This window comes from Larus michahellis, chromosome 14 (genome assembly GCF_964199755.1).
Source record: "Larus michahellis chromosome 14, bLarMic1.1, whole genome shotgun sequence".
Lineage (NCBI taxonomy): Eukaryota > Metazoa > Chordata > Aves > Charadriiformes > Laridae > Larus > Larus michahellis.
The window spans coordinates 10,521,065-10,534,360 of record NC_133909.1 but is presented as its reverse complement, the minus strand read 5'-3'; the positions used below and the strand labels follow the sequence as shown (position 1 = coordinate 10,534,360).

The window sequence follows — 13,296 nt, the reverse complement described above, 5'->3', positions numbered from 1 at the left end:
GCTGACAGCTTGGCGTCGTGGCTGCTTCAGGGGCGAGGAGAAACTTTGCGCGCTCCGGGAGGCAGCGCTGACGAAGCAGCGGGGTCCCAGGAGGGCACAGAGGGAGATGGGGTTTGCGACACCTCCCCAGCACCAGCTCTGCCCCAGCACGATGGGGGTCCCACCACACGTCCCCTGTGCCCTGCCGTGCAATGCTGCGCCCCGCAGCAGGGGTAGCGCCGGCCTGAGCCGCTCTGCTCCACGCTGGGACTCATCCTGCTCCCCCCCACCAACTGCGGCAGGACCGGGATGGGGCTCAGCCTGATCCCACAGACCCTCAGGAAGCCGAGACCCCCCCAGCCAGCACGGACTCACCCCTGATTCCTGCTGGGGTGTAGCTGAACAGCGAGCCAGGGCACAGCTTGCAGAGCAGCCCCTTCAGTCAGGGGTGAATCCCCAACAGCAGCCGCCATGTCCTTTGGTCAGGAAGGGAAAAGCCCTGGTCCCATCCGAAAGCTGCAGCAGAGCAGCTGCTGCCCAGCACGGACAAGCAGCAGCAGCAAGGGCTCACCTGGGCCCCCCGGGAGGGAGATGTCCCTTCCCCAGATGTTGGGAAGCGTCTCCAGCCAGGCAGGGGGTCACAGCAACAGGCATTCCACCTCCCCCCAGCCGGCAAGGCAAGACCTTCCTCCAGAGGAAGCACCTTCCTTCTCGCCAAAGAGGGCGGCAGAAGTTTGGGATCCCTCCTGCACCCCCCGGGGCTGCCCTTTCCTCTCCTCCAGCTGCAGATCTCCCCACAGAGCCCGGGGGCAGGAGAGCCCAGAGTACGAAGTGGAGCACAGCCACCAAGGCTGGGAGCAGCAAGGACCATCCGAACAGGAGCATCTGGGGCTCAGTAGCCGCCTTGGGGCTGGACGGGAGAGCTGGGAGGAGCCCAGGATGAGCGGATACACTCCCGGCATCACCTGTGCTCAACGCAGCGCAGGGGTGGGATGCTGTTCCTGCCGCAGGCACCTGAGGGGCTCCAGCAGCATCGGGAGAGGACAAGAGGCTCCGAGTTCTCCAGTCCCTCCTGCCAGGGGCTCTGTGGGAGCATTCCCACACAGGCGGGCATCTTGGCTCTTGTCGTGGATGACACATTCATTACTGAAATGCCAATATGCAAACACAGGCTCTGGGATTAGCAATGATGCAGCCGTGAGATCCCGAGCTCCACAGCTGATCTGTCCCCGCCGAGGCTCTCGCAGACGCTGCTTTGGCATCGCGATACACCAAGCCATCAGCAGAATTCAGGTCACCTCCTCCCTCCATACCCACCATGGTTATGAGCCCACTGAACTGCTGAGACGCTCACCTTTCCAGTGCAAAGTCTGCTGCAATTTTAGTGTCCAGAAAACGTAAAAGCCCAGAAGACAGCAAAGACAAGACCCCCTCACACAGTCTAGTTCAATTTTCTAGTGAATTCAGCAAAAACCTCCCCCCACAGTGAGAACAAATGGCTGCTTCTAGCCAGAGTGATCCCTAACCCCTGCACCAGAACAAACCAAACATGTCCCAAAGCTCCGTCCAGGCTGACCAAGGGCAACTCGTTCCCGGGCCATGGCAGCCTCCCCCCGGCTCCCACCAGAGATCCCGGGAGGAGCCACTGCAGAGGAGTCTCTGGGCAGGGGACAGGCCCCATCCTGCTACTCGGGCTCCAGCCCCAGAGAGACCAACACTGTACTCTTCAACATTTTATTAATGATCAGCAACAAAAGTTTACAACAGAGAAGACAACAGAACTGGCGTGGAAGGACCGTCCCGCGCAGTGCAGGGAGCGGCCCAGGACACCCACCGCAGCACCCTGGAATGTAAGAGGCAGAAAGGGGCCCGGCCCAGCACCCTCCTCCCCAGGCCCTGCTCCTCCCCGCAGGGCCAGCGTGCTGCGTGCCGGCCCTCGGAAAACAGCCGTGACATTTCAGCCGACACAGTCCCTCCCTTGGGCAACCCATCGGGCAACAAGGCGGACGCTGGCGGCAGCAGCAAGCAGGGCTCCGAGCACGGTCTACAGGCAGCACCGCGTCCTGCTGCCTCACGACAGGAAAAGCTTTTCGCAAAAGCCCCCAGCGTTCCCACGCCTCGTGCGGAGAAATCCCTCAAACCCACCAGGGAAAGGGCAGAACTGGGGGTCCCTGGGCCACCTGCCCCTTGCAGCAGCCACTGCGCCACAGATGATTCACCGGCACCAGTCACAGCGGAGAGAGGCTTTACCCAGCTCAGCCCCAAGCAGCTTCGGGTCGGGCACTCGCGCCGAGGCAGCGGCTGAGAAGAGGCGACACAACGAACCCCAGGGCACATCGGCACCTCTCGCAGCCGGCACAGCGATGGCCCAGCATCCCCAACCCAACGTTGTCCGGTGGAACCAGGGGTGCCGTATCCCTTCCCGGGGAGGCCATTCCCGCCAGTCTGTCCAGCCGCCCCCCACCACCCAACGGGACGCTCTGGAACACGGATTTGGGCCAGGACAGAGAGACCTGGAGGGGCAGAAGGGGCCTGTGCGGCCACTCTGTTTCCCTCCTGCTAAAAGCCAGAAATGGCAGAAGGTAAAAGCACATCAACATGTTAAAATATTAGTTATAATTAAAACCGTTTGTTGGTTTTTTTTTTTTTTTTCCTTTTGTCAAATCTCCTCCTGGGAAAGGGGACGGGGGCTGATTAATGGAGGAAAAGCTAGGCAGCAGGATCCTGACTCGTTACGTCTGCATAATTAGTGCAGGAGGAGCTAGGACAGAAGAGGGTAGGACAGGACATCCTACGTGCCGGCAGCAGTGTCCCCGTTCCGGGGTCCCCTCTCGAAGAGCTCTCTGCTCCCCAGGAGGGGGAGGCTGTGGCGCTCGGCGACCCACACATTGGCTCTCTGCCAGCCTAGTGCTTCTCCTCTTCCAGTCTCTTCATGGCCTCCAACACTGCCAGCTCTTTCGCTTCCTTCTTCTGGTTCCTAGCTTCAAACTCCAGCCTGCATTAATCACAAAATGCCATGAGATTCTCATCCATACGTATTTCTAGTAGACTAAAAGCACCTGGAGCAGGGTAGCACTGCTTCTCCTATGCTGCTTTGTGCTGAGAGGACTTCAGAAACCTCACCAGTAACCCCCAGCCTCCTCTGAGAGCCAGCACCCAGACCTTACCATAACTCCACAGTCCTAGGCTCCCACACTGGCCAAACAAGACTTACTTCTCCCTCTGCGGAAGACGCTGCTCTTTCATACTTGGTCTGCCCTGGGACAGACAATTTAGTGCCGTAATACTGAAATCAAATTTACCACTGACCTGAGCCAAGGTCACTGAAGGTGACGGGCTCAGGCCTAAAAGAGCAAACTCTGAAAGAAGCAACGTGCTAAATCCCCAAGAACATAGCAAGGAAATTCTATCATTAATAGAGGAGGAAAAATAATAAAACATGCTGTGAAGCACATTCTAGTATAGTAGGGTTTAGCTATTCCTTTTCCCGTACAGTCCAGTACTTCCACATTTAAGCAGCCCATCCAAGCTATGGAAGATGAAGGACCAGTTCACTGATTCTGTGCCTTTAGATACCCCCTTCTCTTCCTGTTTGATCCCATTAATTAGTCCTCAGACAAGCTGGATGGGACAGTATGCAACAGAACTGGGAGACGGACAAAGCCAACCTGTTCTTGATGATTCTTTGCACAATTAAATCTGTGGTGAGATTGCTGCCACTGTCCACCAGCTGGAAAATGCCGCGTCTCTTCGGTTCCTGTGAACAAACACACCGGACTGAGCTGTGAAAAACATGCAGGACCTCTGGGTTTACAGCTCAGGAGCGAAAGCTGAGCAGAAGTCACGGCAGGTCCTGTGGGCACCCAGCCAGGCATGACACAAAACCATCTCCTAGGAGGCAGAATAAATAACTGCTGAAAGCAAAGCTTCATGTACAGGGGAGCTGCCCAGGACTGGCACAGAGCAAAGATTACAGGATTTCTTATTTTGCCATGAAGTCATCAGAAACAGCCAAAACAAAACAAAAAAAAAAAAAAAAAAGAAGAAGAAGAAGAAAAGAACGGAGCTGTTGTGAATGATTTACAGGCTCTGCTCCAAGTAGCTACCCTCGGGGTGGATTAAAAACAGCACCACCTGCCAAGGACTTGCCTGGGTAGCATCCTTTGCAATAAGGATTCTCAGCTCAGGAACACGAACAAAGCCATGTGGTATCTGTCAAATGCTGACAAAGAAGCATGGACAACAGCAGTCAGTAACTTACCTCATACGGATCAGAACCGTCCTTGTCTGGTACCACCTCAGTCATCCCGTGGCACACAAGTGTTACCTGGAGAAGGACACAAAGTCGCTGACAAGATCCAAAAGATGACAGGGACTTTTCCTGCAGCACAGCTGGAGATCAGCAAAGCCACCCCTCCTGTACCAGGCCTGGCAGTCCACCTGGAGCTCCTGGTAATCCTGCTCAGGATCATCTCTGTTCTACACCCCTGTGTTTTCCTGCACCACTTTAGCTCCCTAAGCACATCACACCCCAACATCTTCACGTACATCTATAGGCAAAGACTCTCACCCTGAAGTGATCCAGCAGATCAGCAGTGACAGCGTACGGGGCTCCGATCACCACTTCCGACACATACTAGAAAAGAAACCAGGTAAAGAGTCCAGATTTGAAAGACAAAAATAGAACGAAAACAGAGGCCAGCCTGCTTCCTAAACAGGCTTGAACAGATCATCTGATCATAGAGTCAGCAACCCAAATGAAGGAAGAGGAAAGTGAATTTAGCAGCCACTGCTTGTCGCATAGCAGCTTTTTGTTCCACTAAAGACTATGTTTTCTGGTACTGCATATACAGCAAATCCAAGAGTTAATTGCCCAAGGCACACAGTTCTGGGCCTCCCCACATTTCTTTCCCAGGAATTTTCTGCCCTGCTGCAGGGAGTGGAGTTTTCTACAAGAACACAGCGGTAGAGCAGAGCAGCACTCTGCAAGGCACCCTGCCTTTCACTGCCCGTGGAACAGACGTGGATGGCTTCAACAGCTCAGGCTAGCCAGGTCGACAGAGGGGCTAGCGATTCCTCCCGAGAGCATGCCAGCACCTCTGGCAGCCTGAAGGGATCAGTCTTGTCTTTGCCTTCTCAGTGCACGCCAAAGAACTCACGCAGGATTGTTGGCTACAGGTGAACACCACCCAGCTCCAGGAGCAGCGCAGAGGCACCCACCCTACAGGCACTTACCCTACAGGCCAAGACGCTGAGCGTTCTCTCGTGGATGTTCATGATGGGATAGTTCTTCCCTTTGTAGCGATTTACTTCCTAAGGCAAAACACCAGGCACAATTAGAAGAGAGACACAGCAACGCCCTTTCCCTCTCACTTTCTCCCAACATGAAAATCCTGTATTGGCCAATACATCCCTTTCTTCCAGAGCACAGCCTGCTTGCTTCAGAAAGCACAGGGGCCAAACTGCTCTGTCTTTGGACAACATTACATACAGACCTGATCAAAGTGCAGCCCAGCAATGATGTAGGGTTTCTCTGCCAGCTGGTGAACCTTCTCCAGGAAATCTACATGCCCAATATCTGTAGACCTGTTTAAGGAACTGAAACTAACATGGAAAACAGGGAAAGGAAGACAGAAACAGATGCACTGAAAAAACGCAGTGGGAGACAGGAATCCCAAGGATTTCATTTTTGCATTACTTGTCTATGTCCTAACAACAGTTCCCTCCTTCCTCCTCAGGCTCCACAGGTTCTAGGCAAAAGCCAGACATCTTTTCAGCTTCACCTCACATGGACTCAACTTTGCCTCTCTCCAGAATCTCTCCCTCTTTCAGGTGTTCTGGCACAATGCCTCAAAGACCATCCCAGGGATGAAGCATCTGCTCCAGACGCCCTGTGCAGTCAGCTGGTCTGTGACAGACAGTCCTCAAGAGGTACTAGAGTGCGAGCACTGGAGCATTGAGAGTATCCAACTGTCTTCCTGAAATCCTCCAACAGCCACAAATCTCTCTAAGGAGATTTAGAGAGGAACTGTAGCTCCTTTCTCAGTGTCCTGTGACTAAGAAACTTAAGAAACTGCCAGTAAGAACTCCTGCCTCCTCCCTCACATGCACACCTACAGAAAAGGGGGGGGGGTGGGAAAAAAAAAAAAAAAAAAAAAAGAGGTAAATATCCTAGTCTGGTGCCTCAAAACAGGAAAACATCAAACAAAAAGACCAACGCTACTTTCTTGACAAAACAGAGTCAAGGATACGGAACAGATCAAAGGCTCCGGCCACGTAGATGATAGTGTCTCCTGGCTGTGGTTCCTTCCCTGATGCAAACTGAATGATCTTCTGAGATGTCTGTAGGAACTGTGAGACACCAGTCCAGGGACTATGACCTTTCGGCCCCTGGGAAAACACAGACCCCACATGTTTCTTTTTCAGGCTCCAGGAGAGGCTTTGGACAACACACAGAATGCAGCTGCAGGCAATTTGCTAGCCTTCATTTGCTAGCAAGTACTACAGCTCCTAGCAGCTTGGACTTTCTACATTCCTGGCACCAAATATTTATGCAATCTCATGAAATCCCTTTTCACTCTATCAAACATGGTCTAAATCATCCCCTCAACAGCCAGCTAAGGAGATGCCGAGAGAAAAGCTCAGGAAGGAGGAAAGCAACAGGGCAGTCTCGGATTTCCAGGAGAGGCAAGACTTACTAACGGAGACAACACACAACCTACTCAGGCTCTTCTCAAGCCCGAAGGCAGCCTACCCGTTCCCCCGGACCAGGGCTGGCAAGGGATCACCCACAGCTCCAGCAAGGGCCAGATCCCAGGACCGGTGAAACCGAAGACGGAGCTTTATCCCCGCCATGTGGCAGTTCTGGAAACAGCCATCGAATCACCAGCTCCGGCCCCTGCTTCGCTCCCTCTCTAAAGCAACCGGCGCTACAGGACTTGGAAGGAAGGAGACAACTCGGCAAGCCATCCAACGGCAGCATGCAGAAGGGGGCACAGCTGGCAGGGTCATGCAGGGACCTGGTGCACAGATATTCTCCCGGGATCCAAGCACCAGGAAACAGCCATGCTGGAACTACAGGTCCCATAAAGCCTGCTCAAAAAACCCAATGTGGTGGAGAACGCAGAGGATGATTCAGCCTGGTCAGCAAACCCCTGTTAGTAAAAGACTTACTCAAGCCACAGGCCCAGATGCTTGTTAATCAGGGACAACCCAACACTCGGGGCGGGGGGAAGCTCTTTGGAGGTAGTCCAGGACACAAGCTGGCCACAATGGCAGAGAGCCCCAGGAGAAGTGTGCTGAGATTTGAAAACCAGGCATACTAATTCTGCAGTACAGCATGCTAGCTACGTGCCTGCCACACAAACCCTTCCCAGACCTAATGCAACACCTTTAACAACACGAGCACTAAAAGGAGCATCCACAGAGGCTGTCCCTGCGCTGGAACTGCAGGCACTTCGGTCCCAAAGGAAGCGGCGATACAGAATTTACACGCAAGCCAGAAAACTAGTGAAGGCTCAATGGGTGCAACAGCTCTATGGCATCGCTGACGTACAGTTCACTCGCCAGCCCTGTGCAGACACTCCTGCCTATTCCACTGACTACAGCAGCTACTTTACGGGAGGGCAGATGTTTAACTGAGGTTACTACTAAATGCGACACAGCCCAGAAAGCACATTTTGAATCCTTCTCAGACAGGACAACAACCAGACGTCCACGACCAGAACTCACGTTACCTTCCCAAAGTTGTCAGTGTGCTTCCGATAGTCTAGGTCCTCATCCTGAAGGGAGATAAAGAGTCAAAACGTTTAAGCACTCACATAACTCATCCAACCAAGAACACGCTTGTGTGGGGCAGAAGTGCCAGGAAGTCCAGGCTCAGGTTGCACATCATTGATCCTTGGCACTGAATGCTGACAAACTAGTTAATATCTAAACCAGAGTCGTGTCCCAGCATGAGTGAGGTGAAACATCCTCATCTGATCCCAGCCTGGCACCGCACAGTGACGGTGGTTCTTGCCCAACCTGCAGACCCGATGGCGCTGCACGCCTACGTCCTGCCTCGACTATGCAAGCCCCTAACAGGACAGCATCCCTCCTCCTCCTGAAGACACTCCACTAGGGACAGGCTCAGATCTCTGCAGACAGACAGTAGCGCTGTGCCAGATGTTGGTGTGAACTTACACATTAAGGCTAAGCCAACCTAACAGCTCAGCACATAAAAGACCTCCCTCTACCCCTGAATGCTCTCATGCGTCCCTCGTCTTGTCCCTGCTGTTATCTAGGTGATTCTGTTCTCTGGATTGCTTGTTTACCAAGTCAATTAAACTCATTAACCAACATAAAACTACTTCCTTTATTTTTCTTTGGTTAGGTTGTCTATCTACCAGGTAGTGAGCCAAGGAGACTCAAGAAAGGTCCAATAAGACTAGAGACAGCAGAAGGCAGAAGCAGGCAGCTCAGTGGGAAGGAAGAGGACTTTCCAATTCTAGCAGCACTGGGCTGCTAGATCAATGTGGCTGCACCATGTAGTTTCACCCTCGCAGAAGCCATAGGCTAGCCTGTAGTTCCTGTAACACTCCTGAAGCCCACACCAATCATGAGGGATCGAAGCTTTTATCCCCCCACACCTTTCCAAAGCAGCGCAGGCCGAGATCACACTGTGATCTCAGACAGGATTAAGCAAACATAAGCAGGTTGTTTTGCTGCCACTGCCCGTAATCTGCTTGCCAGTTCTCCGTGCACCTAGGAGCCAGACCCAGGAGCTCTACTGCCATTTGGGACAGCAAAAGGAAAGAGCTGGCGTATGCCCTGGACTCCAAACTCCCACCCAAAGCCCTCTGACTCACTATGTTGCTGTGGTGAGCCTTAGTCATGAGCAGCATACGGCCAACGAGGTCAGTAGTGGACACACCTTGGGTGCGTTTGCATTCCCTGCAGGGAGACAAGCAAAGGATAAAGCAGAAGCCACAGAAGCGTGTGCCTCTTCTCTTCCCACCGTTACCACAGGAACACCCATGACACCTGACAAATCCAAACCAGGGACCGTCCTGAGAAAGTCTTCCTTCTACCTGCTCTTGATATAACGCTCATTTGCTGAGCCTCTGCCTCTTCTTCACACCACAGCAACTGCTCATAGGAGGAAAACTTACCTTGCACAGACTTCCCAACAGAGCTCACTCCCAGCAAGGCTTCAGGACCAGAACTAGCATTTGCCCGGAACAGGAAGCCCCTGCCAGTTGCGAGTCTGCAACACTTCCCAGAAGCCAAAATAGTGTGAGCAACTGAAGCTCTGAGACACGTTACATCAGAATTAAAGTGTGACCTGAAGAGAGCTGTGTTTCATCTGACTTCCCTTCAGGGCATGAACTCCCAGAAACTCTGTCCAAAACAGGATAAAAAGGTAAATAGCAATGGGTTACCTGTATCGCCCTGCTGTCTTCACTTCCTCATAAGTGTCCTTGCCATCTATCGTTAAGGTGATGTCATCTGCAGGGAGAGAAAAGCCTCAGAACCGCACCCCAAGCCTTTTTGCACAAAAACTGGCGTAGAACGACAGCAGCAGCTGAACAGGTCCATCGCACAAGCCAGACTAGAACTCCTGCAGTCTGAATCCCTGTGCACACACATGGGATCCATCCTGCATCCCATGGAAACGTCAGGGGTTTGCAAGACTGCCCTATCTGTGAAGATAAGCATATTCCTGGATGATAAACACCATCAACCACGGGGTCCCATGTTTTTTAGATAGTCCAGAAAATCTGAGCTGGCTGCCCTTGCAGTGAATCCAGCTGCAGGAACGACTGATTTATTGCCTGAATGACAATAACCAGCTACCATCAGTCTCCGTATTAAAAACCACCTTAACAACTTCTCTAGGACCGGTTTTAGCTGTTGGTTCATCTTGCAACTTTTTCAGTCAATTAAACAGTCCTCCAACAGCCAGTTCGCCCCCTCAGCGATGGCACTTCTACAGTGACATCAAGCCACCCTTGGACAGTGTTAATTCTGGTGGTTCTTTGGCACGGTTCCTAACTCTTATCTACAAAAACACCTCTCATCTACTTTCAGTAACAGTATAAAACCTTCACAAGTGAAAACCTAAGCTGGCTTTCACCTGGCAGAACAGCCAGTTTGCAGTGCTGGCAGCTGAGGAGCATTCTCCCTCACGCATCTGGGTGGCATGATGAGGGCGCAGGGGCAGGAGAAGAGAACATGCTGCGGGCACAGCTCTGCGCGCCAGGAGAGAGGCAGAAAGCAGGTTTGCTGTCTGTCACCTCCCCAGTTAAGCTCAGCTATTTCAAAACTTATCTTTTGCAAAAACGCAGCCTGGCAAAACTGCAGCGTGCGAGGGTATTGTTCAGGTGGAAGTACTGAATGATTTGGCAGCGGGGATTAATGCAGGGAAACTGGAGCAAAGGCCACCGGCGCTTCTCTGTTGCCATAATCCCTCACCAAGTCCAGTAAGGGGTCACGTGCCCCAAACACATGTCCAGGGCAGGCAATGAAGTTAACAAGGAATTTGGTAATCACCCTGTCCACGTGAAAAAGCATATCTATCTCATAGAATATTAATGATTTCTTCACATTTAATTAGATACTTGGCTCACCAATGGCAGGTGGCTGGGATCAGAGGAGGAAGAAGATGTAAAATGAGCGCAAAGACTACTCCTGATTAAATGAACAATACCTTCAGAGGGGTAGGGAGGAGGGGCTGAGGCTGGATGAACACGAGAAGCAGTCCCAGGAAGGGACAGAGTACAAAAGCAAGAATGTTTCCTCAGAACACTGGTTCTCTCCAGTGACTGTAAACAGAAAGTGTTCATAGTAAGAACTAGGACTCTGACCACACGGTCAGCTAAGCCCCTGAACAGCTTATCAGCTGGATAAAGAGAGAGAAGCTTTTAGAGCTGATCTCATCCCAGGATAAGCAGATATAAACCTGATTGCATTTCTGCACACTTACCTTTTTAACAGCATTTTTCATGTTTAAGTTTTGTAAATTACTTTTCCCTATGCACAAATTTCTGCTTGTGCTAAGGGCAACCTCAGGATAACTGTCAGACAACACATTTCACCTTTGTAAGTGAAAGGGATGCTTTAAACCAAGGGATCTGGCCACTCTTAGGGTGCCTGGCACATAGACATATTTCTCCAGAACAGGAGTGGCCATTCTGCCCAGCGCAGGTGTTGGTAAGGCAGACCTCCGCTCATGAGGTATCTGCCCATGGCCAGAAAGTTCCTCGGTTTGCAGCAGGGAAATGAGGAGCACACAAGACCCGGAGGGCCTGTGTTAATACAGCTATGGCTTCAGAATACCACTCACCACCATGCACACAGAAGTCACAGTTATACTTGTCCAGGGTTTCCAGTGTGGTGACATAGGGAGCTCCTGGAGCAATCTCATCCACCCACTTGATGGCTTGCACCATTTTGTACCTCTCCTCCTGCGTAAAGACAGGGGGGCCCTTGTGCTTGGCAATCTCCTCTGGGCAAGAAACAGAAAAACCCAGTTAGAAGCACGTACTACGGCTACAAAGATGCCCACCTACAGCAGCCCCACTCATTTCACGAGTAGGTGAACCTCACTGTGGGCCTAGATGCTGCCTGGAATGGTTTGTGGTAGAGAAGGAAGCCACAGCTAGATCAGAAAATATTGTAATTCAGTTGCATTTCCTAAGCGCGTGACAAGGGCCCTGGAATTCACTCGGAAAGCAAAAGGTCTCAGCATCCCCCTGTACCCAGACGCTTCCTACTGGGGGGACCACCTGGGCCTCTTGGCAGCCCCCGAGGGGAAAATTCCCCTTTTAAACAATATCTTCATGCTACGCTTGGTTTGTGCTAGAAAATATACATCCATAAACCAATTTAAAATCCATCCTCACATGCAAGAACTAGTTCCTAGCGCTTAACTCTCAGGCTCTAGGGAGATCTTAGAGCCCCTTCCAGTCCCTAAAGGGGCTCTAGGAAAGCTGGGGAGGGACTCTTGATCAGGGAGAGGAGCGATAGGACAAGGGGTAACGGTTTTAAACTGAAAGAGGGAAGATTTAGATGAGATCTGAGGAAGAAATTCTTTGCTGTGAGGGTGGTGAGCCCCTGGCCCAGGCTGCCCAGAGAAGCTGTGGCTGCCCCATCCCTGGAGGGGTTCAAGGCCAGGTTGGACGGGGCTTGGAGCAACCTGGGCTGGTGGGAGGTGTCCCTGCCCAGGGCAGGGGGTGGCACTGGGTGGGCTTTAAGGTCCCTTCCCACCCAAACCCTTCTACGATTCTAGGGACTTGAAACGAGTTTTGTCCACACAGTAAGTTGTTTTGGAATATCAGTTCTGCAGTGTGCACCAGCAAACCACACTGCTTTTCAAACGGTTCAATTGTTTTTACAGCACAGAACACAGATCACCCCTCAAAAGGAAGCCTGCAAGCTCTGAACCCCCCCAGCCCTCACGCCAGAAAGCACGAAACGGGTAACTCTGCTCCTTTACCCAGGGAAGATACTTTCCTTTAGGAGGCTGCTGCTCCTTGAGGAGATGCAGGAAGAAGCCTGCTTCGTATCGGGATATTTCTGTTCTCTCGGGGCTAACGCTGCCCGGCGATTCTAGAGGCAGCACAAGGTGAAAAACTGCGAAAACCTCTTACCGTCCGTGTGGACTCCAACAATCAGATAATCTCCCATGGCCCGAGCCTGGCGCAGCTGGTTGGAGTGGCCATAGTGCACCATGTCATAGCTAGAAAGACAAGGGCCGCTCAGTGCGGGGACACGGGGCGCGCCGTGCCGGGCAGTGGCAGGGGGTGACCTTCCCCCCCGCAGCGCTGTCGGGGACCGGCCCCGGGGCTCGGAGGTTCGGGGTCTCTGCTGTCAGGCGGCGACCGGCCACTCACGGGGAGGCGGCGGCTCCCTCACGCCGCCATAACCCGCCCCGGCCGGGGACGGGGCTGCCGGTCTGGGTCCCCCCCGACTGCGCGCCGGGTCCGGCTGCAGCCCCGGGCGCCCAGGACGGCCCCGCCGGCAGCGCTGGGGAACCGGGGCACCGCGGGCCCGAGGCCGCTCCCGGCGGCGGAGCGGTCACGTCCCGCTGCCGCCCGCGGGGCCCGGCCGCGCCGCGATGACAGAGAAGCCGGAGGCACCATGGCAGCCAACACGGTTTATTCCCGCCGCCCGCCCCACTCACCATCCGTCGCACCAGACGCGCACCGGCCGCTGCGCCGCCCCGCCGCCCGCCGCCGGGCCGCCGCCGCCCGCCGCCCCGTTGCGCAGCATGGCCGCGCTGTCACCGGCGGCGCCGCCCGCCCGCAACCGAGCGAGCGGGGCCGCCGCCCGCCC

The 13,296-nt window shown here is 53.5% G+C and overlaps 1 protein-coding gene across 2 annotated transcripts; it reads right to left on the bottom strand.

Annotated features, from left to right (window-relative positions):
• Nucleotides 1–1,699: 1,699 nt before the first annotated feature.
• On the bottom strand, nt 1,700–13,290 carry PCYT2 (phosphate cytidylyltransferase 2, ethanolamine). Of its 2 annotated transcripts, XM_074607297.1 has the most exons (13): nt 13,145–13,290; nt 12,612–12,700; nt 11,306–11,467; nt 9,402–9,468; nt 8,829–8,913; nt 7,716–7,760; nt 6,231–6,369; nt 5,475–5,557; nt 5,215–5,292; nt 4,550–4,615; nt 4,241–4,306; nt 3,648–3,736; nt 1,700–2,974 (listed from the first exon to the last, which is right to left on the bottom strand). In XM_074607297.1, the coding sequence occupies exons 1-13, from the start codon at nt 13,231–13,233 to the stop codon at nt 2,884–2,886; spliced, it is 1,149 nt and encodes a 382-aa protein (XP_074463398.1). In that variant the 5' UTR covers nt 13,234–13,290; the 3' UTR covers nt 1,700–2,883. The 2 variants fall into 2 exon arrangements, with proteins under 2 accessions (XP_074463398.1, XP_074463399.1); XM_074607298.1 differs by lacking the exon at nt 7,716–7,760.
• Between the last annotated feature and the right edge of the window lie 6 nt (nt 13,291–13,296).